The 24,447-nt window shown below is 39.2% G+C and overlaps 1 protein-coding gene across 1 annotated transcript; it reads right to left on the minus strand.

Annotated features, from left to right (window-relative positions):
• PIP4P2 (phosphatidylinositol-4,5-bisphosphate 4-phosphatase 2) lies at positions 1-24,412 on the minus strand. Its single transcript, XM_051785389.1, has 7 exons — positions 24,156-24,412; positions 18,111-18,259; positions 16,663-16,769; positions 14,862-14,985; positions 9,009-9,061; positions 2,719-2,809; positions 1-1,580 (listed from the first exon to the last, which is right to left on the minus strand). The coding sequence occupies exons 1-7, from the start codon at positions 24,259-24,261 to the stop codon at positions 1,437-1,439; spliced, it is 774 nt and encodes a 257-aa protein (XP_051641349.1). The 5' UTR covers positions 24,262-24,412; the 3' UTR covers positions 1-1,436.
• Between the last annotated feature and the right edge of the window lie 35 nt (positions 24,413-24,447).

Consider the following 24,447-nt stretch of genomic DNA (forward strand, 5'->3'; position numbering starts at 1 on the left):
TTTAAGTTTGAATAATAATCTTTATTTATTAGTTTATTTGTAAAAGGTACATTGTAATCCTGAGCTACTGCTTTTATACATTTAGCATCATACAAAGACAGGTCATTTACAGTTTGATCATTTACATTTATTGTGCTCCAAAATCCTTATCCGAATATCATTTTGACTTAGCAGGAACATAGATAATTTAAATTACATGTATCCCTGAAACATCCATATTAATTTACCCATCTGACCCCATTATCTAAATTACTACACTTGTCTAAATCACTCAGGACATTCCTTCTGAATTTAGCAAAAACTTGTTTAAAACTATAAAGATGGGCAGTGCAAGAACTGGTCCCTCAATCCTTTGTGAATACATCATTAGAAAAAACTTTCTGTTTCCGTATTCTCTTGGCAAGTCAGTGCTAAATTGACTAGATGTACTGGATGGAATGGTCCAAGTAATAGTTTACTCATTTCCTTATTACAGCAGTTAATGAGAATTTACAGTGTCTCCCTTTGCAGTGACCAGTGTCATAACTCTCCCAAACAGGGAAAATCTGACATGATCAGAGAAAAGTAAGAGGAAACCCATCACCACCTTATTGTCATCTACATGACACTGAAGTATTACAAACCAATTCATACGAAATGCTTCCCTTAGACCCTGTAAAGGAACTTGTACGAATAACTGGAGTTAAGTTCCATAATCCGAGCATGGCTTTTAGGATTTGCCAGTTAAAAAAAACCACCAAAAAAACCCAAAACCTCAGTCCCAGGATCCTTGAGAAGAAAGCATTTATCCTAACTGAAATCCAATCCTGGATAGATGGAAATTTAATTGGACTACCAAAATAGCATCTCTCTACCTGAAAAATCTCCAAGCATACAGTGTTTACAAATGTCTCTCTAGCAACAGTGTCAGTCTTTTAAAGTATACCCATAACTTTCATTTCCTGAATAAGGTCACTATGATCTTAGGCAAAAGGTACAGTAAGCAGTTCAAGCAAAACGCTTATTGCTTAGGTTTTAAAGCAAGCCACTTGAATATAATTTTAGTTAAAATGTGAAGTACAAATGTGAAGCTACTGTAGAAACACTTATAAACACTCTCGCTTTTGAACTTTTACTGATCATCTAGAAAAATGGCAGACGGATTTTAACATAACAAAGGAAATGTAAAACTTAATACTGACTATTGAAATAAAATTCAACGCCTATAAAGACAGAGTTATGAACATGTAAACACAGCTTTAGTATTCAGAGCTAGGGAATCTAGCAGCAAAACAAACTATTTGCATATTATGTAGTGCAATGAACATTTGTTCTTAGAGACCCCCAGTCTTTAAACTACTTTGAACAGAATGGAATCCTTATAGGAAAGGTTTTAAAAGTGTCCAAGATGTAATATCCAGAATTACTAGACATTCATCTATAACCTAACAATTTCTCTACGCAAAACTGTGCTCTGGATAACTGACTTTAATGGCTCCCCAGTAGCAGGCTCGAATGAGGCAGATTAAACCTAAGAGATAAGCAACAGCCCAAGAAACATATGTTGCGTGAAATCGCCTGGCGAAATCTTGTGTACCAACCTAAAAAGAGAAAACAGAAGTGTCAAACACACAGCACTATCTGCTCTTCAGAGAAGAGCAAGTTATATTAAGGAGAAGCATTTCAGCACCCTTTCAACTCTGGTAAGGGCAAATCAGATATTTTATTAGCTTAATTTTACAGAACCATAGGGTAATTGAGCTTGAAGGGGACATCAGGAGACTTCTAGTGCCAACTTCCCAATCAAAGCAGGGTCAACTCTAAGGTCAGACCAAGTTGTTCAGGGTTTTACCCCAGATGGGTCCCAAAAAACTCCCAAGGATGAAGGCTACATCAGCCTGTGGACAAACCTCGTGGAAAATTTTTTCCACACAGTTTTCAAACTCAGTAAGGTCATGGAAAAAAAAAAGAAATCCATCTCTCACTGTTTTTATTTCTGGTTGTCTTTTTTTTTCTATTAGGGAAACTGGAAAATCCTTCATAACTCATTTAAACTCACACATAAATAATTATTTAAGTTAAAATGCAAGTTAGAGGCCTAATGAGAATTACACACATAAATTCACTGCAGGTATTTCCTCACGTACTTCTCTGGGATTGCCAGGTAGAAGGTTGGCTCTAGTAACCAGTACCAGATACTGGTAAGCCAGACCGTTTTCCAAGTAGCAGAGCAACAAGAGTGTGAGCTTTTTAATTTGTAGATAGCTTGTTATCTGGTTTCACTCCTTATAGCTTGTACAAATTACAAATACAAATATTTCTAGCTTTTGGAATCCCATTCACCTCTACTGCAGTGGAACTTACATTCCTGGCTATACAGTAACATGTATTTCTGGAACCCTGGAAGTTTTAAGAGCTCTAGCAAGAGCAAGATGTTCCAGTATTTCTACAGTGAAGTAAACCATTTTTCATAAAACTGAAGGTTTTAGACAGACGAAGAGTCAAATTTAACATAAGAACGAAGAAACTTTCAAAGTGCCAGAACAGAACACTTTTTTTTTTTTAGAAACATTTCATTTTTCTGGCTAAGTCCACAGTTTTAATAGAGATGACAAAACCAACATAGACTTAGGAAGGTTTACTCAAATTCTGGGGAAGGAAGAGCAAGTCAACTGAGAGCGCTCCTTTGAACATGCACCCTCCCACACAGTTGCAATTCCATCACAGGTCATCACTCACAGTTAATCCAACGCCAATGAAGATGCATATCATTCCAATTGTAATATATGCACAGCAGCGCCTCCGCGGCAGCGCACTTCCAACCGATGAACTGTTAGGAAAGAAATAATGTAAATTAAACAAAAATACCCCCATCCAACCAAATAACAAACACCACAAGAACAACCCCTGCCATGAACAGTAACTAAATGAGGGGGTGGAACGAGAATGGCAACACACAACCCTGAGATTAGCTTGGTTGGTTAGAGCACGGTGCTAACAATGCCAAGGTTCAGGGTTTGATCCCTGCATGGGCCATTCACTTAAGAGTTGGACTCAATGATCCTCGTGGGTCCCTGCCAACCCAGAATATTCAGTGATTCTGTGACATACACCATCTTAAGTTTATGAAGTTGTAGGAAAAGTTTAAAATTTTACTACAAAGTACAAGACACAGTCCACATTTGTTTTAAAGGGGAACTATTGGTGATTATATAATACCTAAAAATCTAGGTGCTTACAAGAAAGAGGATGGTGCCACACCTACAGTTTGAGTGTGTCCCAGCTCCTGTGCCCACAGCACAAGGAGTGTATCAAGGTAAGTATCTTGAGTAGCCTTTGGATTGCAAAACTTAAGTTGGCTTTGCAACTTTTATGTAGGTTGCAAGACACCCTTCAGACTTGATTCATCAGCATATGGCCTTAATATATTCACTGCATCTAATTAACTGGAAATCACATCTACTCCCCCTAAATGTCATTAATAACAACCTTCATTATCCATTTCCTGGAATAGTTCACTCAATACCGTTCAGCAACTAAACTGTCCTGTTTCTTGAAGGTAAACATAAATTGTTTTAGTCACAGACATGTAATTTTTTTCCATGTTCAGCATCTCCAAAGACTGAAATGCTTTAGACATCTTTAAGTCAGTTTTGGTAACTTCAAAAACATGACAAGTTCTTCTTACTTTCCAATTTCTTTCAGAGTTCTACCACAAGTTACATGAGCTGCACAAATCACTTCTGACAACCAAGGTAAATAAATGCCCTGAAGTTCTGTCACTCATCATCTGGACTATGAACTCCAGGACAGACAGTTTTGTCTCTACTTGCTGCATCAAGCTATCAGTGCTTCAGTCAAACAGAATATAAAATGCAAATAAAACATTATTTACTAGAGGTTAGAAAAATTATTTCAGAAGCTTAGCATTGTTTAGGAAATACATCTTGAGTCACACATCTGCAATGACATGCAGCTATACTAATGAGGAAAATAGGAACACGATTTAATTTCATTGAAATACAAGTAAAAGGACTACAGAGGCAGAGGTTCTTTCATAAAAACATGTACCATCTATATTAGAGGTAGTTTTGAAGCATCCTGAAGCATGCTATCATTAGTTAAGTTACTTCATCCCATTCTGGGAGATCAACACACCTTTGGAAATAATGGAATGCTTGTATTCTGTGTTCAAGGATGCAAGGGAAAGTAATTTTCATCTCATGATAGCTCAACATATTTAAGATAAATGCATAACAGAAGAAAACAGTGCTAAACTATTAAAGTAGTACATGCATCATATGACTGACCAAATTTCTGGCTCCAGTTAATTAACCACATAGTACGGCCTCATATGCTTAGCATGTGACTAAAATTTTTTAAGCATTCATCTTAGAAAGCCTTCAAACAGAGTTTAAGCAGCTTTACTCCAACATTATTTCTTTACAAGGAATTTCTGAAATGATCCAAGAAAAAAAAAAAACCCAAACCAAAACCACACACCACCACAGTCCTCAAGCTAACACACTGAGCCTCATCTTGTGAGGCAAGAGTTGAAATACAGTGACCACTCAAGTAATTTTCAGAAGAGCAGGAAAAGTCCCAAAGCAGTTCTGCTCATTAATTTCCATGGGGAAATTATTTTTTACCAAAAACCTTAGAATACACATGTGGGATGGAGCTGGAGGATGTGTGTGGTGTCATCTGTATGGGAGAATTCCCAGTTGGGGAAATAATGATATCTTACAATCCTCACACACACACCTCTACACACTCCCTCAAAAGCCACCCTACAGCCATTCCAGAAAAAAGGATATGTTGTCCAATTCCAAGTTACATGAGGAGAAAAATAATCAAATCAAAAAGCACTTTTATAAAAGGGGAAAGCAAGGAGATGCTTGCCAAACTGACCTCAGATTCCCTCCTTTGCAGGATTTCCTGGCTACGTACTCAGAAAGTTAATTCTATTACAGAGCTGGATACTGTCAGATAAGCTGGTAGAAATGTCATGTTCAATACACCTAAAACATGCATGATATTTACCGTGCTGTGTATTTCACACAGAGGCAAAGTTAATTCTGGGAAAGAGACCTTCAGTGTCAGAGCTGACTTACGATCCTGTTTTTGTAATCATAACATTGCAGGTGCTGTGTGTATTTCCCAAACATATTTCTCTCAAGTTTTGTCTCCTATCCAGGAAGAAAGGCTGAGGGAGAAACCATCACCTCAAATACCACAAAAAGGAAACGTATAGAATGTCTCAATTTAACAGTTTTTCTCTTTCCACAGAAAGCAAACATGAAATAAGCAATATTAAGTTTCTACAGTCACATAACAGACCTGGAAATATTTAGCAATCCAAATAAACCATAATTCATTTTTCACCTCCTGACAGTGACACTAGCCACTGGCCCACTCTAAATAGTGAAGTTTCCCTCTGCCCACACCAAATTACACATAAAAACCCCAAACCAACTTTGAATAAAGAAAGTTAAAATTCTACCTCAAAACCTACCAACTGCGACATCGACAAGCACATTTGGAAATCCGGGATCAAAAGAACATTTTCATATCACAGAAGCAGCCAATTAGTTCCACCGTGGGAGTATGAGGGAACTCACTACAGAACTCTCCAGAAGGCAGTGGTTCCTTGTTTCTGAGCTGCTGCTGAGGAAGCAAAGGCACCTGCCAGACCTTTGGGCAGCAGCAGCAGATATAAAAGACATCAGAGCCAATTTAGCACTGGGTAGTAATTAAAAGAGGGGAAAACCACCACAAGGGACAAAGGCTATAAAAGAAGTACCACAGGAAAGAATGCTGGGTCTCTTGTGCTCTAAATAATAGGAATTATAGCCAGGATTTCAGACATGCTTTCAGGAGGGTTTTTAAGAGGAAAATCAAAATGCCAGTATTTTGAAGGTGAATAGCACTGCTGAAACTAGCCTCCATAGTAGTGATGGGGTTCCAACATCTCTCTCTTTCCTAAAAGTCCTGCAGTCTTTATGGAGCAAAGGTGTTATACATTCATTAGGGTTCATGGTTTTGTCAGACTGTAAAAAGTAAATTAGGTAGGTTCTAAAGGAAAAAAGATTTGAAATTCTGAAATAATAACTTGTAGCATTCAATTCTCTTTCTAGTAACTGAATTCATGATCCTGAAGTTTCTAGATGATTTAAAATACAGCTTGGGAAAGAGAATTGCAGACATTAAAACAACATTAAGAGAACATAAAAGAAAAGTTTCTTCATCATTAAACAAGAAAAATACCAGAAACCTTCCTTTAAATCTCTTACTTTTTTGGGAAACAGGCTGAGAAACATCTGCTATTTTGCAATGAGTAAAAAGTAACAGTTTCTCTCCCATTCCTAGGTGTCGCTATAAAATAAAGCTGTATCATAACAATTTACTCATTAGCTACATTTGTTGTCCCAAAGCAGTGGATAACATGCAACTAAGGGCTTGAGACAGGCTGAACCACTACGCACCACTAGGGCTTCTGCAAACACCTTACCTATACTGGCATGCAAGGTTTACAGCCTACTTCAAAGACATTTGGTCATTTACTAAACAAGTGATTTTATTCTCTGCCTCACAATTAATTTCCTGTATTTCCCAAGTTATTTTGCAAGAGAAAAAAAGTGTCACAAAACAATACAGCTGTAACCACAATGATAGCACATAGATAGGACTAAAAACAAACAAGAAGATCCTATTTCCCCCAACATCCAGATAAGAAAGGTTCCTTTGTTTACATACTCTAAGGCACGATTGCTTTATTTTTCCCTGAACATTGTTTCATTATTGACCTTTTCATGTAATAACTCCTGATCTCCCTGCAGTTTTAAAAGACATTCTTAATATTAAGATCTAATTTCCATCAACCAAATAGGAGGTCACAAACAAACAATTTGCAGAGATGCACTGCACTTTTAAAAACATTTGAAACAAAGTTATGAAAATTATTTGAGAATCTAAAAGTCTCAGCTGATGCTTCCTTGAAAAACTTACTGTTGCAGTCATTCAAGGTGCCTGGTGCCTTAGTCTACACTATCCTTTTTTCAGTGACAGTCATCCACTGAGTCAACAGAAGGAATGAATAGTTTTGCATCTGACTACTCAGCTACTAAAGAAAGAAGCTTTGCATTAATAAGCTGAAATAAAGAACCCCACATTCCCTTCTAACTACTTGGCCACAACGACCTCTGACAAAGGCCCGAGAAAAAGCAGGTCACCGCAGTTATTTATTCCATCATCACGACTCAAAGCTCTGTCTCACCTATGCTGTGCCCTAAATCCAAGTGTTAAAAATGTTTATGCTGCTGGAAGTGCAGAACTCCTGACCATCACATCTCAAATGTGGGAAAACACCAAGCAACTCATTCAAGGCTAAATTACAATATTCCACAGTTTGCATCCTCAGCCCAAGGACAGACATGCCCACTTGTTAAAATTAGTTTTGTATTCTGCTGTACAGTTGCCAGGCAAGCTGCAATTATCACAAATTGCACTGCAGAGAGGCTCCCGTTTCCTTACATACAGATAGCATGCTTTCCACTTTATCGACAGAGATACTAAGAAAACCTTAGACTCCAGCTGGAATTTAAAGTACAAGCAACATTAATCAACAGAAGACAAACCAAAAGATCACATGGTATGACTTTTCGACTGTTGCTTGGAGTATGGTTTATTTTGCTGCTGTTATTGTTGGAGTTGGTTTTTTTGTTTGGTTGTTTTTTGCTGGAGGTTTTTGGTTTGCTTTTTTTTTTTTAAGATTAAACAGCAAATAATTTTGTACCTAAGGAGAGTCAAGAAAAAAGCTGAGGTCAGCTATCAAGAGTGACATGATAAAATACAAACATAATTGCAATTAGTTTGAAAACAAACCAAACAGCAAAACATCAGCCCCTCCCTCAGGACTGAAGAGACTTAATGCAATTACAGTCCTTAAAAAATCCCTGAAGCATCTCACCAAGACTGAGTTTATTTGACTTAAGCAAACTAGAACATATCCACTACTACACACATGATCGGTTACAGCCCTGAGGTTAAACACAGCACTAGACTGACTTCTCTATCAAATACTCCAATAAAAAGACTTCAGTCACTGTTGAAGGCCAGGTCATGCCCACAACTACAGTACATTTATGCTAAGCCTTCTGCTTCCTGAGGGACCTGCTAGTTGTCCTACAACATGCAACACAGCTGTGGTTCTCCATTCCCAGTGGAAAACACATTTGCTCCTTCAACTGGAAGTCACACTTGCCTGTCAAAGGAAGACCAATATTTAAATAAATCAGCAGTATGCAAAAGTCTCTGAAGTAATATTTAAGTCTTATTTCACATCCTGTGGTTGAGTTAGTGTACATTAGTAGTGTAGTTTTTAGCAACAATTCCAACTAAGTATTCCTGACCTCAAATAATAAAGGCCAAATACTCAAAAAGAGAGCTCCAAACAAAAAACCAAAACAAACTCTTACAGTTCCTGTATTCTAACTTTTCTTGTTCTCATTAAAGTAATAACAAATGAGTAGACAAGTTATTCCACAGTAATTCATAAACATTAAACAAGCTAATGCATTAGGATGCTTAACACAAGTTAGTTGCTGAGTTTATAATATCAGTAAAACCTCTTTCAAATTAAGATTAGTTCCTTTCCTCCTTTTACAATAAGGCAGGTAAAGTTCTAAATTTAAAGACGACATCTGATTACTACTGCATGAAGAGGTAAAATTTCAAGGACGTAACTTGTCAATTTTAGCACCCATTCCTGCCTATTGTTAGTAGTTTATTTTTGCCTCTGTCAATTCAATCAGACTTTTCATAAATGCAGGTTGGATTTGTCAAAGTTCCTGATTTGTGCATAAAGAATGGAGAATTCACGTGCACACAACATGCGCTTTAGCCCTGAAGTTCAGATGAGCACGGCAAACTCATCAGCACAGCTGACACATGTTACTCCAAAGACTTTTACAGAAGAAACACTGGCAACTTCACAGTAATTTACATAACCTTGTTTTCAAAAAACTTACATTTTTTTGCAGTGTGGGCATTTTGCTAGTGTGTTAAACCTCAGTTCCATCCACTGTAAAAAGAAAAAAAGAAAAAGGTTGAAAAATTGACCTGAAAAAATGTTTATTGCATTTCATCCTAAATGTCACTAGGAAAACATTTTGCTTCTCAGACTTCCTTTAACTTGTTTCTTGCTTTCTTCCATAAATGGGATGCCCTTTTGTCAGTGGCAACATAGGACTGGGATTTCCACGTGAACATTTCCCATGACTTACCCTGGTATTACAAAATTCACTTGACGTAATGTGGTTGCATCCACAGGCATACTATGGGCAACATTATAATACTGGTTTTTTCTCTTACTTAAGAGCTATGAATATACCCTAAATCAAAATAAGTATGTTTTCTTTGGCACAATTACAAATGGGAGCATTTTCCCATCTTTCCCCAATCCTTGCATCATTTGTGAAAACTAAGTTACGGGTGCACAGAAAGATTAGCTAAAGAATATTTTAGAAAGTAGGCATCTAAGTTTTATGCCATTAAAACAGAGAATACTGTTGGCTTACATGACTTTTAAAAAGATGATATATAAAACTGTATGTGGTATGGTCATAACCTTCCGTGCATGGACAAAAACTTATATGGGAAACAGCCTTCGTGAAAGTAGTGCCTAGAACTACCTCAACCAGGGGATACATAGTGATATACTCATTTAAAAACAGCATGTTCTGTTAAATTTCATTCTGTGATAACAGAAGTACTAAACAAGCATTTTAAACATGTTTGCCTTGATCAAGGGGATAAGGTTATTTTTCTTCACCCTTTAAGAAGTTATAATTGCAGCTCTCTTCTGTTGCCTTTCTCAAGTGGAAGTTAGTTTGCAGTTTTCCTGGTGAAATATAGTTCTCCTCTCCCCTCCCTCCTGGATTTAAGCAAAAGTCACACTGCAAGTTAATAGCAGGGGAAGAAGCCACAGCGCAGATCACCAGTACCTCACCTCCATTAGGATCTGCCTTATCTCTGTGAGAAATCTGAAGTTGGCCTACTGAAGTGAATAGTTACAACTGCTAGAACCACAAATCAAAATCAAAGCCTGCCCTTGCATGGAAAACAGGACCAGCCTACAGCACAGCACCATTTAAATTAAGAAAATATTTATGATTTTATGTGTAAAGAAAGAGGATGTGTCTTCTCATGCCTTGCCAGTATCAGCAGATTTTGCTGTAAAGTTTCAATCTGTAGTATTTAAATATAATAGTATTTAGAGTGTATTTTCCTGCCTCTTGAAGGTGTCCCTCAGTTTTATTTACTTCTCAATTTTATTTACTTGGGGATACTTCACCACTGAAAAGAAATCCTTTTTTTCCAATAACGCATTTAAAGAACAACCATGTAACTGGTATTATTTGTTTACAAGACTTGGCCAAACTGATTTAGCATAGTTCTATTTTATCCCTTAAGACTTCTGTAATACTCCCCACCCGAGCAAAGCTTTTTAGGAGCATTAATTCTACTTCCACATTCCTGGCAGAGGAGCAAGTTAGATATTCGCCTGCATCCCTGTCAAAAACCTACTCTATTTCCCTTAGTTCTACACATAATGAAAGTGGAATTGGATGCAGTTGTCAATGTTAGGAATGGAGATAGGCCTCATCAGAGGGGTTATTCCAGCTTTTGAAACTACAATTCCAGAAACAGAAGATAGAAATAGGTTAAATATAAGTTCTTGATTTAGAGTACTTCACCTTCACTTCTTTACATTACTTTTATCACAGTGTAGACTACTCCATTTCCAAAGTTACTCATTAATGGTCTTTCTAGAATTTTACTTAAGATTCTAATTATTAGCCCTAATTATTAACGGCTACAAACTCAAATGCATGAGTTGGGCTTCAAGTATAGATGGAAAAGAGAGGCAGCAATAATCTGTTTTCATAGAGAGTTACCTGGAAGTAGCAGAAGCACTAACTGTTATGATGCTTTCTGCACATACCAGAAATATTTGCAGGAAAAAAAGAGTAAAAATATGACAAGACATTCAAACCATAAGAATTTAGATCCCATCAGCAGTAGGGAAAGGCCATGTTCATGTACATTCTAAGTCATGGAGCTTTGGTGGGTTTAACAAGTAGTTAAAATCATGCTTAAGCTGGTATTTTTTTTACACATATTCCAGAGTGCTTTAAAGTACCTAATATTGATTCATGTTGTTAAGAAAACTTCAAGTTCCAGTCCCATGAAATTTATCTCTCTGCTGAGAATACAAACTGTATTTTTCTAATTGAAACAGTAGAATAAATGATGGCCCAAATCCCTGTTTAGATGTACTGAAACACAAATGAGGACATAAGGATTCCAGAGCTCTTCATCTCAACTGTGGACAAAACCAGGCATCCATCAAACGTATTACTAGAAGAATATGTCAAACTTTTTTTCCTTCTGAGCCTAAAATAATTCTCAGTGCATTTAATGTAAGATAGAGAGAGGAAAAAAAAAAGAGAAAGAAAAATTCTATGCACAGAGTCCTACATACAGCTGCTTCTGCAAAAGAAGCTTCCCCTCCACTCCCCTCAGGTCCTTTGAGAAAGTAAAATACTTCTGCAGGTTAAAACTCGTCTAAGTTTTTTGGAAAGTTTAAAGGGTTTTCTATTCAATTTTTTCAGAAGAAATAATTTTCATATTTGATTAGTTTAAAAAAAAAAATAAATTGACAAAGTACAGTGCTTAGCCTATAGCCTGTGGCTTCCATAGCTTGCTCCTGACTTCTTGTCCTTGAGGTGTCTGCAAGCAGGACTGGTAGCAGGAAGATGGCAGAGAGGGGGACAACACAGGGACAGCCATCCCTTGTTCACCACCATTTCCAAAGGCAACTCAGTCTCTGACAGCCACAGACTATCACAGGCAGAGGTCCCTCAGGAGGTGGGGGGGGTTGCAGGGAATGACTTACTGCTGGCAGAAACATTAATTGTCACAGCCCAAGTCCAGAAGCACTCAAAAAAGCCCAAACCAGATCAAATCATGATTTAGCAACAAAGTTAAACCCTTGTCCTACTCTCCTTTTCTATTCTACTCCTTTTTCCAGTTGTCTGAACTCCAAATCCCCCAGAAACAGTGGAAATCTTAACACAGAAAAAACTTCTATCAGGTTACCAAGGGAAAAGAAGATCTCATTAATAAAATGTGAATAACTATGGATAGCTCAGCTACAGTATAACTTTAGTACTAAGCCTGACAGCTAAGACAGACAAACTTTAAGGCACTCCATAGTATGGAGAGCGCTTTTCATAATCTGTAAAAACACCCCCACATGTGTAGAGAGGCAGGGAAAGCACAGCCCATACTGATGCTTTCATATGGGAAAAAAAAAAATCTTGGAAAGTGGTCAACAAGTTGATAATCTTAAAAGAACACAGAACATGCAAATGACAATTTGATTTTCCCACTCCAGGGATTCCAGCTTTGTTTGTCTATTCTATTTATATTTTAACTGCCAAGTAAAAGGGATAACTGAATTGCTGAGAGATGCATCTAGCATTATGTATCTTCTTTACAATGTGGAGATGGCAAAAGGCAGAAATACCTACGCAGGAGCCGAGTTTCCAGGTTGGCTAAAACACTTTCTCTGCTCACTCTGAAATCCAAGCAATTTTGTGATTTTTATTAACTAAAACTTTTATGTGGAGAATCTCAGACTTAATTACAGAAAACAAGAGAAGCAAAAGTCTGGTGGAAAAGCTGCGTGAAGTGAGAAAAAATGGGTTTGTGTCTTGATAACTCAGCACAAAAGAATACCAAACTTCCTACTTCTAGTGATTTGGAAATTTTCTTTTCGATGTACCATGAAGTGACAAATTTGTCTTAGTGGCAGATAGAACTCTGAAGTTCAAAATGTCGCAGTTCCCTAAAGTAATAATTAGATCTGAAGTCACATGCACAAATCCCAAAATAGAAAAAACTTAGCCTTTTAAGGCATAATCTAGTAGTTACAGGAAAAAAACAGCCTTTATGGGTTTAGGTCTTTCCCCTTATTTTCACCTGAAGTAGTTCATTGTGTAAAGTACAAAGGTGATTTAGGCTGTACTTATATAAAGCAAATAGGGGATAAAGCCAAGTAAAAATCCCATGCTTATGAAAGTCCCCAAAGACAGGCAAAAAAAAAAGGCAAGTAGAAAACCCACTTCAGCTACCTTCAGTTACCTTCCATTACTTTCTGTTCTTCTGCAAGGGTTATAAGAGAAATATATTTTTTTCAATATATAGGTAGAATTACCAGAGAGAATATTTCTCGAGCATCTCTCTAATGGCTTTTCAGTTAGCACATTACTTGTAAATTCATAATCAAATTTCTAATTTCCTCTGAAAAAATAAAATGAGAAGTGTAAGGGCTATTTCCTGCTTCCTGCATTCATCACCTACTATAGTAGCCAAACAATTATAGCACACCTGTCCTGGTTTCAGCTGGGATTATCAATTTTCTTCTTAGTAGCTGGTACAGTGCTGTGTTTTAGATTCAGTAACAATGTTGGTAACAAACTAATGTTTTAGTTGTTGCTAAGTAGTGTTTCCCCTAAGTCAAGGACTTTTCAGTTTCTCATGCTCTGCCAGCAAACCAGGTGCACAAGGAACTCAAGAGAGCACAGGCAGGACAGCTGAGCTGAACTGGCCAAAGGGATATTCCATACCACAGAATATCGTGTTTGATATATAAACTGGGGGAAGTTGGCTGAGAGACACTGATTGCTGCTGAGAGACTGGTTGGGCATCGGTCAGCGGGTGGTGAGCGATTGTATTGCACATCACTTGTTTCTCTTGGGTTTTATTTCTCTCTCCCTCTCTTTTCATTACTATTATTATTGTCATCATTAGTAGTACTGGGGTTTTTTGTTTCAATCATTGAATTGTTTTTACCTCAACCCATGAGTTTTGCCTTTTGTCCGATTTTCCTCCTATCTGGGCAGGGGGCTGGGTGGTGTTCGCAGTGATGGCCTGGGTTAAGCCACAAAAGCGCCTCACTGATCCATAAACCTGAAGTAAAATCTGAAGGCAGAAGTCTACTCCATTATAGAGCCCATCACAAACAAACCCTTCTCTCCCTGCTACAAGGCAACATGAAGTGCCATTCCCTAAGCTTTCTTTTTCCTTGAGTATTCTCTCGTCTTTACGTATCTTACAATCCTTTGTTTCAGGAACGTAACACCGCTGTCAGGACTATGTGGTTCCTTCAGCTGTACCACTTATCATAGCCATTTCCCATAACTCACAAACCTGACAGAGATTCAAGCACTGCTGAATGATGAAGCTAAAGCTAACTTGTGTACTGTTCAAGTATAGCAGCCTCTTATCCATTTAGAAGGCTGCAAACAGTTCAAAACCAGAAAAATATTCTTGCATCCTTCCACTTAAAAAATGGGATCAACTGTCAGCCTCACATATAAACCAAAACCTCCAGTCTGTAAAAACTGACAGATATGCCAGTGGGCAAGTGCCATAAACAGCTTTCAGGGATCCATACAGCAATGACAGAACCGCTCTCTTAGCCACTGCAGAACACAGCCACCACTGCAAGACTAAACAGAATCCGGAAGCAAAACTTTGTTTTTCAGCACTGTCCACTCTCCCATCACTAACCAGTAAGACAGACTTTAAGCTTTATCCATCCACACACAGAAAGACTGTTAGAAGTTTTCTTGAAATGCTTATAAAGATAACCAAATACAGACTATACATCCACAGCAATATGAGGACAGAAGAAGCTTTAGTTCCTCACTGATGCCAGAGAGTGAGGCAATACACCCCTTAGAAGTGCTTACAACAAATACCTTGAGGGATAGCACAGTGAGGTGAGAAGGAGAACCTGGTGCTTTACTTACAAGGAACGTATTTCCACAATGCCCACACACCACTCTAGTTCCATCTGGTTGAACTGGCAAGGCAGGCTGAGCTGGCTGCTCTTCTGGAATCAGCATTACTGGACCAAGAGTAATGATGCGTCTACTGCGTTAAGAACATTAGATACACATGTAATTAAGCTAGTAAAAGAGAAGGACGATGCATTTAAGCAATTAGCAATTTAAGCAACTCGCTACCAAATATTTTTACACTTTTTAACTACAATCTGCTTGTTAGAAACAGCTGATGCACCCAGTTTTGGTCTCTCTCTGAAGTGTTTTCCTTTTCAGTTTTGATAACATTCGCTTTCACTCCAAGATCAGCCATGCAAGCCTGAACCCTGTAGAGATCAAAGACTTGCCAGCATATGGCAGAAACACTCATCAGGAGAATGAAATCTTAATACCCGAGCTGAGCAAGCCCGTGAATTGAAATGTACGTACCTATGAAAACATGTAGAAAGAGTATGGACTCTTCCATAACCTAGTTCTCCTTCCCACGCTACTGACAATCACGTCAATATAAGCAGCATTTCCACATTTGTACAGTAAAAATTCAACTCAAATTGAGTAAACTAAGAAAGAAAACCACCCCAGTTGACTAAATGCAAGCAGTTTACTTTAAAAAACAGTCTGTAAGTATTTGCTTTTATGTTTAACTTGTTTCAAGTTTAATTATAAAATCTGTCAGTCCAAAATGACAGTAACCAAATTAACCAACTCAGAATCAGGATGAGACTTCTTAGCATGAAAAAGTGAAGGGGAAAATTAAAGCATTATTTAACTTGCATTGCATCTCTCTCCATATACAATCAAAATTGTGTTCTGGATGGCCTCCCTTCATTCAATCTGGAGTCTTACTCACAACTCTCTCCTTCAAAGTACACCAATTTTGCTCAGTTTCTAGCAAGACAAATACATAGACCATCTTAGGGAAACTGTTGAGATATATACTTTTGAAATTATTTTAATAAAATTACAGAGTTTCTGCTTCAGTTTAGTTAGCAACCATGTGGTAACTGAAGTATCCCATGAACATTCTTGCACTCTGAGAAAGTGTTTGGAATGTTTTGAAGTCCTCCCCAACACTGTATTATTAAAAAGAAAAATTCCCACAACTCTCAAACTGTTTCAAAATCAGAACAGCCAATATATTGGTGACTAGGGCACTTGGTATGGTAGAGCTTCCATTCATGTGTCTGCAGACTTAGCTTTCATCTCCATTTCTCGTGTTAGAGCTGCACCACTTACAATCAAACTACTCCTACCTCAGTGGGATCTTTAACACCAAAAGTAAAGAGCTGAGAGGAAAATGAAAACTCAGCATAAACAGGAGGAAGAACAGGACTGTTTCCTCTCCCATTTCATTCTAGAGTCCCTACTCTGAACTAAGCAAAGGGAGCATCCTGTGTGTTTATAATAATTAAGTCTGCAAGAAATTGTGAATGTTAAGTCCCAGAAACAAGAAGTGGATTTTCTTCTCTGTTGTTCTTTATATCATTTTTTTTCCTTATGAAGTAGATAAAATGGGACACACACATCTGAGACTAACACTAAAGAGAAGAAGAAGAAGAAACTTTTTTTCCTCTTTAATCTTAAAAAAAAAAATATTCAAAATTGACACCAGCACTACCTATGTCTGTAGTAATTCAGTAATGCTCTGTTAAGTGTCCACATGCAGAGGCCCAGCCTTGAACATCTTTTAATTTTAAAAATTCAACACAAAGAGAATTGTTGCTTTAAAGAAAACTATCACAACGCATTTAGAGTATTTTATTCTTACCAGTTTGGTCTTGGACAGCCTATTTTCCGAGACGTATCCTTACAGATAAGGAGACAGTTACATTGACATCTAACATACTTCTTCCCTGAAGGAGGGTTTTTGATTGGCTAAACAAAAAAAAAAAAAAAACCAACACAACCACCAGAGAACACACATCAGAAGTCATAGCAATTCATTTTTTTCCACAGAACAGTATGACAAAGCAGAACAACTTCAGCGACAAGTTCTTGCTAACAGAGAAATACAGTTCCTCTTACAGAGGAAACTTCACAGTCAAGACAAAATTAGAAGTTTTTTCTCTCTTCCCAGACAAAGAAGTAAAAATTTCCTCAATAGAAAAAACAAAGAGATTCTGCAAACTCAGGAAAAAAAAATATTCATATTTCAGCAATGACAATTCAAGGCTTCAGTTCAGTTTTGGTTTTTTAAATGTGAGCTTAACGAGTGGTATATTTAAAAAAAAATAACGACAGTCAAACAAGTCTCCTTGCCTGGTACAATGGCTTCATTCAACAGTGAAAGGATCACAGTCTGGTTCTCAGTCACTAAGGGAACATGTAGACATCACTGTACTCTAATCTTACTTTATACTGAAATTATCTGTCTCCAACCTCGGAGTCAAGTTTCAGTGTCCCTTTCATACAGCAATTCCAAAGCTGCAAGATACTTTGGCTTGAAATGTTATATATCTGCAGGGAAAGTGACTATCAATGGCAGGTTCTGTACTCTCTCTTTCAAGTGGAAAAAAAAAGTTTTCCTGCAGTTTTAAGGCTACCTGCCTTCTGGACATAATTTAAAGTATTTTTCATATCATAAATCCAATCCTGTGTTTTTCATACAAATGCTTCCAGTAGTTGTGGAGCACTGCAGTATCATGAAACTGGCAGGAAGAAAAAAATAGAAGCAGGAGCTAAATAGTGAAGACTTGAATTAACAAAAGAGAAGGAGAAACAAATAGGTCTGTGATCACTGGAAAAGAACCTACAACTTAGCATTTCAAAGTTGTTGTATTGTAGTCTACTGTCAACCTAACTAATTGACTGAATAGTACTGCAGGGCAGTACAGAGGGCATACATCCAGGGAAAGGTGTGGGGTAGTTGCTTTGCTTCTCCCACACTTAGAATAACTAAATTCTTCATTTCTCTTTGTCCCATCAAAACCAATTTCATCCTTCTCTACAGAAGAGTAATTACTTAAATGACATCTTTGCTTTCTGTCCTCCTCAGGAGACATCCTGAACAGCCAGCTAAACGAAGATTTATTGTGCCAGCAACCCTTGAGCTTGCACAGTAGCTACACCAGCAGTCAGCTGGGCTCACAGGTCCTTTGCAGGATGGCAGGAAGGGACTCACCCTCTGTAGGTGACGACACGAATTCCACCAACCACATACTTCAGCTTCCCCCCCGCTTCCCTCCACAAAAAGAAAATGCTAAAAATCCATTTTACCGTAGCTTCATTGCAAACTGTGCACTTAACCACATGTTGGTGTAGCTTGCCATCCAAATTGATTAGCGACTGGCACACGCGGCAGTTTATTACAGGAACACCGCTGGCATCTGGACTTGCAATAGCAGTGTATGGAGGAGGAAGCTCTGCTGCAAGAGATAAGGAAATCTCAGCTGAAACACTAGAGGATCCTAAAATACTTTCAGCAAATATCATCCCTAAGTCGCAGTCTCAAAAAAAGAAAAAAAAAATATTAAAAAGGCCCCAAACAACTCGAAGTTAATGGTTAGCATAAAGAAAGACAAACCTAAGTTTGCATTCCCCTTCTCCACAGCTTCTGTGGACACAAACATCACCCATAGTTGTAGGTAAAGCAAACCAGCAACACAAACACAGCAAGGGTTGGACTTGATGATCACAGAGGTCCTTTCCAACCCGGCTGATTCTATGATTCTATGAGTACACTAAATCAGCCCAGAAATGAGGATCCAACTAAATGCTCATCTCTGCAACTTTATTTTTATACCAACTTTTAATAGTCTTTAGAAATCACAGTGGGGGGAAACTCAGATAAACCCCAAACCTACTACAGATTAGTAGCAACCAGAGACTGGCTTTTGAAGAAAAAAAAAAACAGAAAATAAGACACATCAGAAGTCAAAAGTAGGCAAAGGAGTCATAAACAGCCTTTACAAACATCTGAAAAGACTGAAATATAGACAAGTGTTTATCATATAGTAATAAATACTACAGGTAAAAACACAGAACAGTCCTGTAAAGACATCAAATCTTGGATGGGAAGTGGCATGAAATGCTTCTTTTTTGAGCACAACAACAGTATACTTATCCTATCTCAAAAAAAAAAAAAAAAAAAAAGATGAAGTCAGAGTTTCTGCTTTTAAGGGTTCCACATATTTTTCTTGTCCAAAAGTCAAAGTGTGGATGGACAAGGTGGTCTTTAGTCAATTAGGACAGGCTAACACAGGGAAGGATATAGTGTAGTGGCCTTAGGCCTCTGTGGAAGAGCAAACTTCAACTTTGCCAGTCTTGTGTCCACAATGCAACAGGGAAGAAATGCTAAAGAACCTTTGAGGTTTAGGAATCCATGGAATGAAAATAATTCAACACGGCAATCTCTCACAAGCTTATTATGACAATTATTTGGCATGTAATAGCACCAACTTTTATTTCACCAAGTTCAGGGTTCTTCAGGTAAGCAAATATGGAATTGGCATATTCAGCAGTTCATAGTTAGCTTTTTTTAAATACTAGTAGTTTGAAATACCTGCAGCCTTGGACTTCAGTAAGTTTTTTTAAAATTACATCCAAGCAGCTAACAAATTCTTCAGAGCAGCAATGAGAGATGAGCCTACTTTCAGTTTACCAACAGCACTGAACAGAACAGTATCTGCTGGAGGGTGGCAAGGGAAATCACAGGCTGCTATCAAAGCTGACAAGCTGAAATATTAAATTTAAGCATGTAAGAAAGCACTCATCACTCCTTCACCTTCTTAAAGTGAATGTCATAAGCTGGAGAGATATAAGAAACCCTGTCTGCCCTTCAGATCCAAAAGTCATCCCACACCTTTGAAGCAGCACTGCTGTTCAGTGTGCTCTCGCTCTCTCTCTTTGCCACTTGGTCTACAAATGACCCAGACCTGTGCTTGATTTTAACTCACGGAGGCAGCAGGAGAACAGTGGATACCTTCAAAAGTGTCAGAATCACATCCAACATACTTGAATTATTTCAGATGAGAAAAAAATTAACTTATATGCAGCAATACAATTTTGAAGTCATGACACACACTTATGCTCCATTATTTGAGCAAGTGAACTTCACACCTTCATCTTTGATATACCACTTAGAGAAAGCAACATCATTTAGAGATATGAGGTAACAATGTTGTGATTTCTTCTGTTTCTGAGGAATAACATTCCTGAAAAAATGCAGCATCCAGTAAAAAAAAAAAAAAACCACAAAACAAAACCCACAATATTTTGCAGTACTATGATACCCCATTTTAAGTAAGACTGCCACATATAAGACAGGAGATATTACAAGATATTAACAAACAAAACAAACACACACAAGACAAAACCCCAATACACACACACTTTGGCAACTGGAAACAACCTCAAGTCTAGTAGATCACTGCAGAAACCAGGTTAAAGCTTTGGATGATAGGAACAGCAGTGTCTTCACCACGAGTGGCAAAGTCAAGGCTGCTGCAAGGGGGTTTTGGCAGTCAGCAGGCTGCTTAACTGCTCCTGCAGCGAGCAGCTGACACTTTCTGGCTTGGGAAAAAGGTAGCAATAGAACAACATATCAAACTCTACAGTTCACTCCCAGCTTTAAGGGTGCTTTTCTGAAAAGCAACAATTGTGTTCTGGAACTTTTTCACTTTGTCCTCTCCATTTAAAGTGCAATTTCTTAACTCTATCAGCTGGGAATAGGGCAGCAGTACTGAGGAAAGGCAAACAATATCTGGAAGGGTACCAGAACGTAAAAATAGACACACAGCCCCCCCCCCCCCCAGCCTTTCAGCTTTCCATGATCCTGGAATACTTTAAAAATTGCTAACTATACCCTTCTAGACATTTATAATTTTCTGTACCCTATTTCTAAGTGACAATTCTTAGGAGTTTGAAAGCTGGTTAACTGAGGTGCAAGAGCCCCTGCAGACACTGCCAGCCACTTCTCCAGCCTCATTCTGGAGCTGCTTGGCTTCCAGGTAAGCAGCCTCGCTGTTCCTGTCCTGCTGGCTCAGCAAATATCAGATAGCAAGGAAATAATGGCTGCTTTTCAGAGTGGTGCTGCAGCAAGTGACATTTGCTATGGAGCAGAAAGCCAGAAGTATCTTGGCACTGCAACCTTCATGCTTAAAGAAAACATGCATTTGGAAGAGCTCCAAAAAACAAAAACAGCAAAAGCCACCAAAATTAAGTTTAAAGAAAAGTATATTGGAGAGGGTGAGGGCATGGGGGTGGTGAAAAGGAAAATAAAGGCATTGTCTCGGAGTTTGCTGCTTATTACCCCTTAATAAAAATGTTTCAAAGCACATTAACATACTTTGGTACGACCTTTTTTTTTTTTTTGACAGCTTGAATTTCAGCCTAACTATAATATCTAAAACCAGTTCATAAAGGCCTGTCACGCTGGACACGACTGGATTATAGGCAAGTTTCACATACACACCGTGAGACATTTAATGAGATACTGAATTTCCTGCTGCTGACATACCAATTTGCAGCTATATTACCAATTTTTCTTTTAAAAAAATAAAGAAAATTTAACACTAATTAGTTCAGCAAGATTAGCAAAATGCCCTACCATGCAGTACATCTGAGTCCCTTCTCATCCCCACAGGAGAGCAATGGAATGGAAGATATCCCATATTCAACCTGAGAAATTCCTGTGGTGCTTGTGCACTTTCCTCCCTTGGTATTTGAAGGGCAGAAACCACAGAGAACCACTTGCAGCTTACTTGGGTCAAACAAATGAGTTTGTTTTGTTTATTTAATTTAGAAGAAAAAATTAAATAATTCTTTATCGTGACCCAGGAGGGGGTGGGTGAGGGAGAAAGTTAAATGATTTATGTCAGAGATAGGTAGTTAAGAACTAAGAAAGCCTGGGGGGGAGGGGAGAGGGCACCCTGAAAAAAAAAAAAAGGCACTGAATAACCACCTTACTACAGGGAGCAGAGCTGACAGTCCCACCCTTTGTCTATGTGAAAAGTTTCTCAAATTCTCTGGCCTGCATCCACACTGAAAAGATTTTTCTTGCTTGCTTCCATCATTAGGAACAAACACTGAGCCATTACCAGGATTCAACCACTTCAGCTTATACTGAAAAGGGTCAACTAGTTCCCAGCTGCAGCCCAACAAGAGAAGAGAAGGCTACTTTCAGACTGTGGCCTCTCAAAGCTCAGAATGACATATTGAGCACAGTAGTTAATTACACGGATAAGTCTATTAATGTACATTCAGGTGGTAGTTTTAAGGGCAAAGGGCTTCTTCCTCCTTCCTCTGCCACTCCACACCAGTCAGGTGATGTTAAACAAGGACGCTCTTGCAGAAGGAGGTTTGGAAGCAAACCCCAACTTTCCACAAGAATGCTTGTTCCCTCTACATCTAGACTTGTACTAGGGAGAGAGATAAAGGCTGCCTGTTAGCTAGAAACGTGGTTTAGTTTGCATAGATCCTTTTACTAAGGAAAACAGAGCAAGGGAAGTAGAGCTACTGGGCCTATATCACAGTTCTGCAAGATTTTGTTCTGCAGCTATCTTTTTGTAAGTATTGTAGAGCAGTTTTGAAGGGCTACCTAGTATGCTTGCTCATGGACTGACTGAACAAGAGGTCTTTGATGTTTAAGAAAGCTCTAGAGTTGGTTCCTCCTCACTTCTGGGAACAAGCCACTTATCTCAAGCACCACACCCCACCACAGGTGCCCAGCCAGTTACCACGAATTACAGATGCCCACTGAAGGCTCAGCAGGACACAGCTACCAACTGAAATGAGAATCTGGGGTCCAGCTCCTTACCAGGTCATGAGTTTCACCCTGGGTTCAGGCAAGAGTCACTGATCTAATGCATTTTCATTACTTTTTAAATCTATAAAAACTTTAAAAAAAAAGTATACAAAAGTAATGGTTACAGGATAAAGACTACTAAGAATAAAAACATCAAACACCAGAATTCAAATTCAGATGGATTTCTGGATTTTATTTTTTTTTAATTTAGGAGATTATGCTAATCCTACACAAATTGATTAGGGAAAAAACAAATAAATAAAACAAAACCCCCAACCTCTGCTGATTTTCCAATATTCCTTTGTCCAATTCAAATGAAAGTAAACAGTCAATACCAGTTACAGCCCTAACTGAAATACATTGTCATATTAAGACAAAGAGAACTAGTTTTCCATGAGTTTAAATATTATTCAAAAGAGACAGATGCTCACTCATTCTAGTTACATATATGTCATAAATATATACAATTACGTATAAATCCACAAGAAAAGACCAACACACCGGAGCTACGGAGATAAGGATTATAATCTTACATTTTAAAGGCTACTGCTAGCAAAGATACTCTAATCTTATTGATTCTTTGTTCCTTCAGCTTTCTCCACACCTCACTTTCTGCTCTAATACATTTAACTGAAAAAAAAACAAAAAACAAAAAACAAACAAAAAAAAAAAAACAAAAACAAAAAAAACTACTAATGTACTTTGTAAACACCCTGATTTATAGTTGCTAAGTAAAATCTTTTCACCTACTTATTAAATATTCAGTATTGATCAACAAGATGATTTTCTTAAGTCTGCGCAAGAAAGGTAATACCATATAATTATGCCACGATTACAGATTTGGAACCACAGTATCTGACTTGCTTTAAAAATAAAGCCAAAGCCAGCTATGGCCTTGAAACGCGTTTGCAAGGACATCCTAGTGGTTTTGGACTTCAACTACCACATTGCACCGAGTCCCTTCGCTATTTCAATCCGACTGCCAGCACAGGAGCCGATGGCAGCTGGGCACCCCTGGGCTGTGGCACTGCGATGGACGGCACAGCACAGGGACCTGCGCCTGACACCGCGGCGAGACCTCCTGCAGCTGCCAGTGCCCAGCTCGGCTCAGGATCTTCCACCTAATCCTGCTCCTAATTAATGGGGGAACCCAAGTCCAGCAATCACTCTGCAAGCTGCAGCATGAGACAGAGTTATAATAAGCAGACCGGTTCGGGCTTGTTCTGCCCCTGCAAACAATTATTTTAATGTCTTTTATTCTTCCTGCTGAGGCGCCGAGGCCGGGGAGCACGGCGGGGAGCGGGGCCTACACCCGGCCCTGCGCGGCGTTACCTGTTGTTGCCCCCGCGCCCCCACAGCCGGGGCAGGGCGGGGGCTGCCCCGGCCCGGCCCCGCCGCCCCTCGCCGGCCAAGGCGGGGGAGCCCCCGCATCGCCGCACCCGCGGAGGCGCCGCGCCCCTGCCAGCGCCAAGGCCAGCCCCCAGGGCCCCGCCGCCCCCCGCCCGGCACAGCCTTACCTCGGGGGCTGCTGTCCGGCAGGTAGGGCGGCGCGGTCGGGGTGACATTGCCGGAGCCGGGCGCGGAGAGCAGCGGGGAGCGCTCGTCCACCCCCTCGGCGGCCATGGCTGCGGCGCGGAGGGCCCTGGCCGCGGCCGGGCGCTCGGCGTGGACGCGGCCGGACCGACGGCGCCGGGGAAGGGGAAGGAGCGCAGAGGAAGGGGCTGGGAATGAATGGGAGTGAGGCGGGGAGGAGGGACGGCGGGGCGGGGGCTGGGCCGGCCGCCCCCCGGCACGGGCTAATGAGCGGGG

This window comes from Manacus candei, unplaced genomic scaffold, assembly GCF_025592945.1.
Source record: "Manacus candei isolate 608988 ecotype Guabito, Panama unplaced genomic scaffold, ASM2559294v1 h1tg000019l, whole genome shotgun sequence".
Taxonomy (NCBI): Eukaryota; Metazoa; Chordata; class Aves; order Passeriformes; family Pipridae; genus Manacus; species Manacus candei.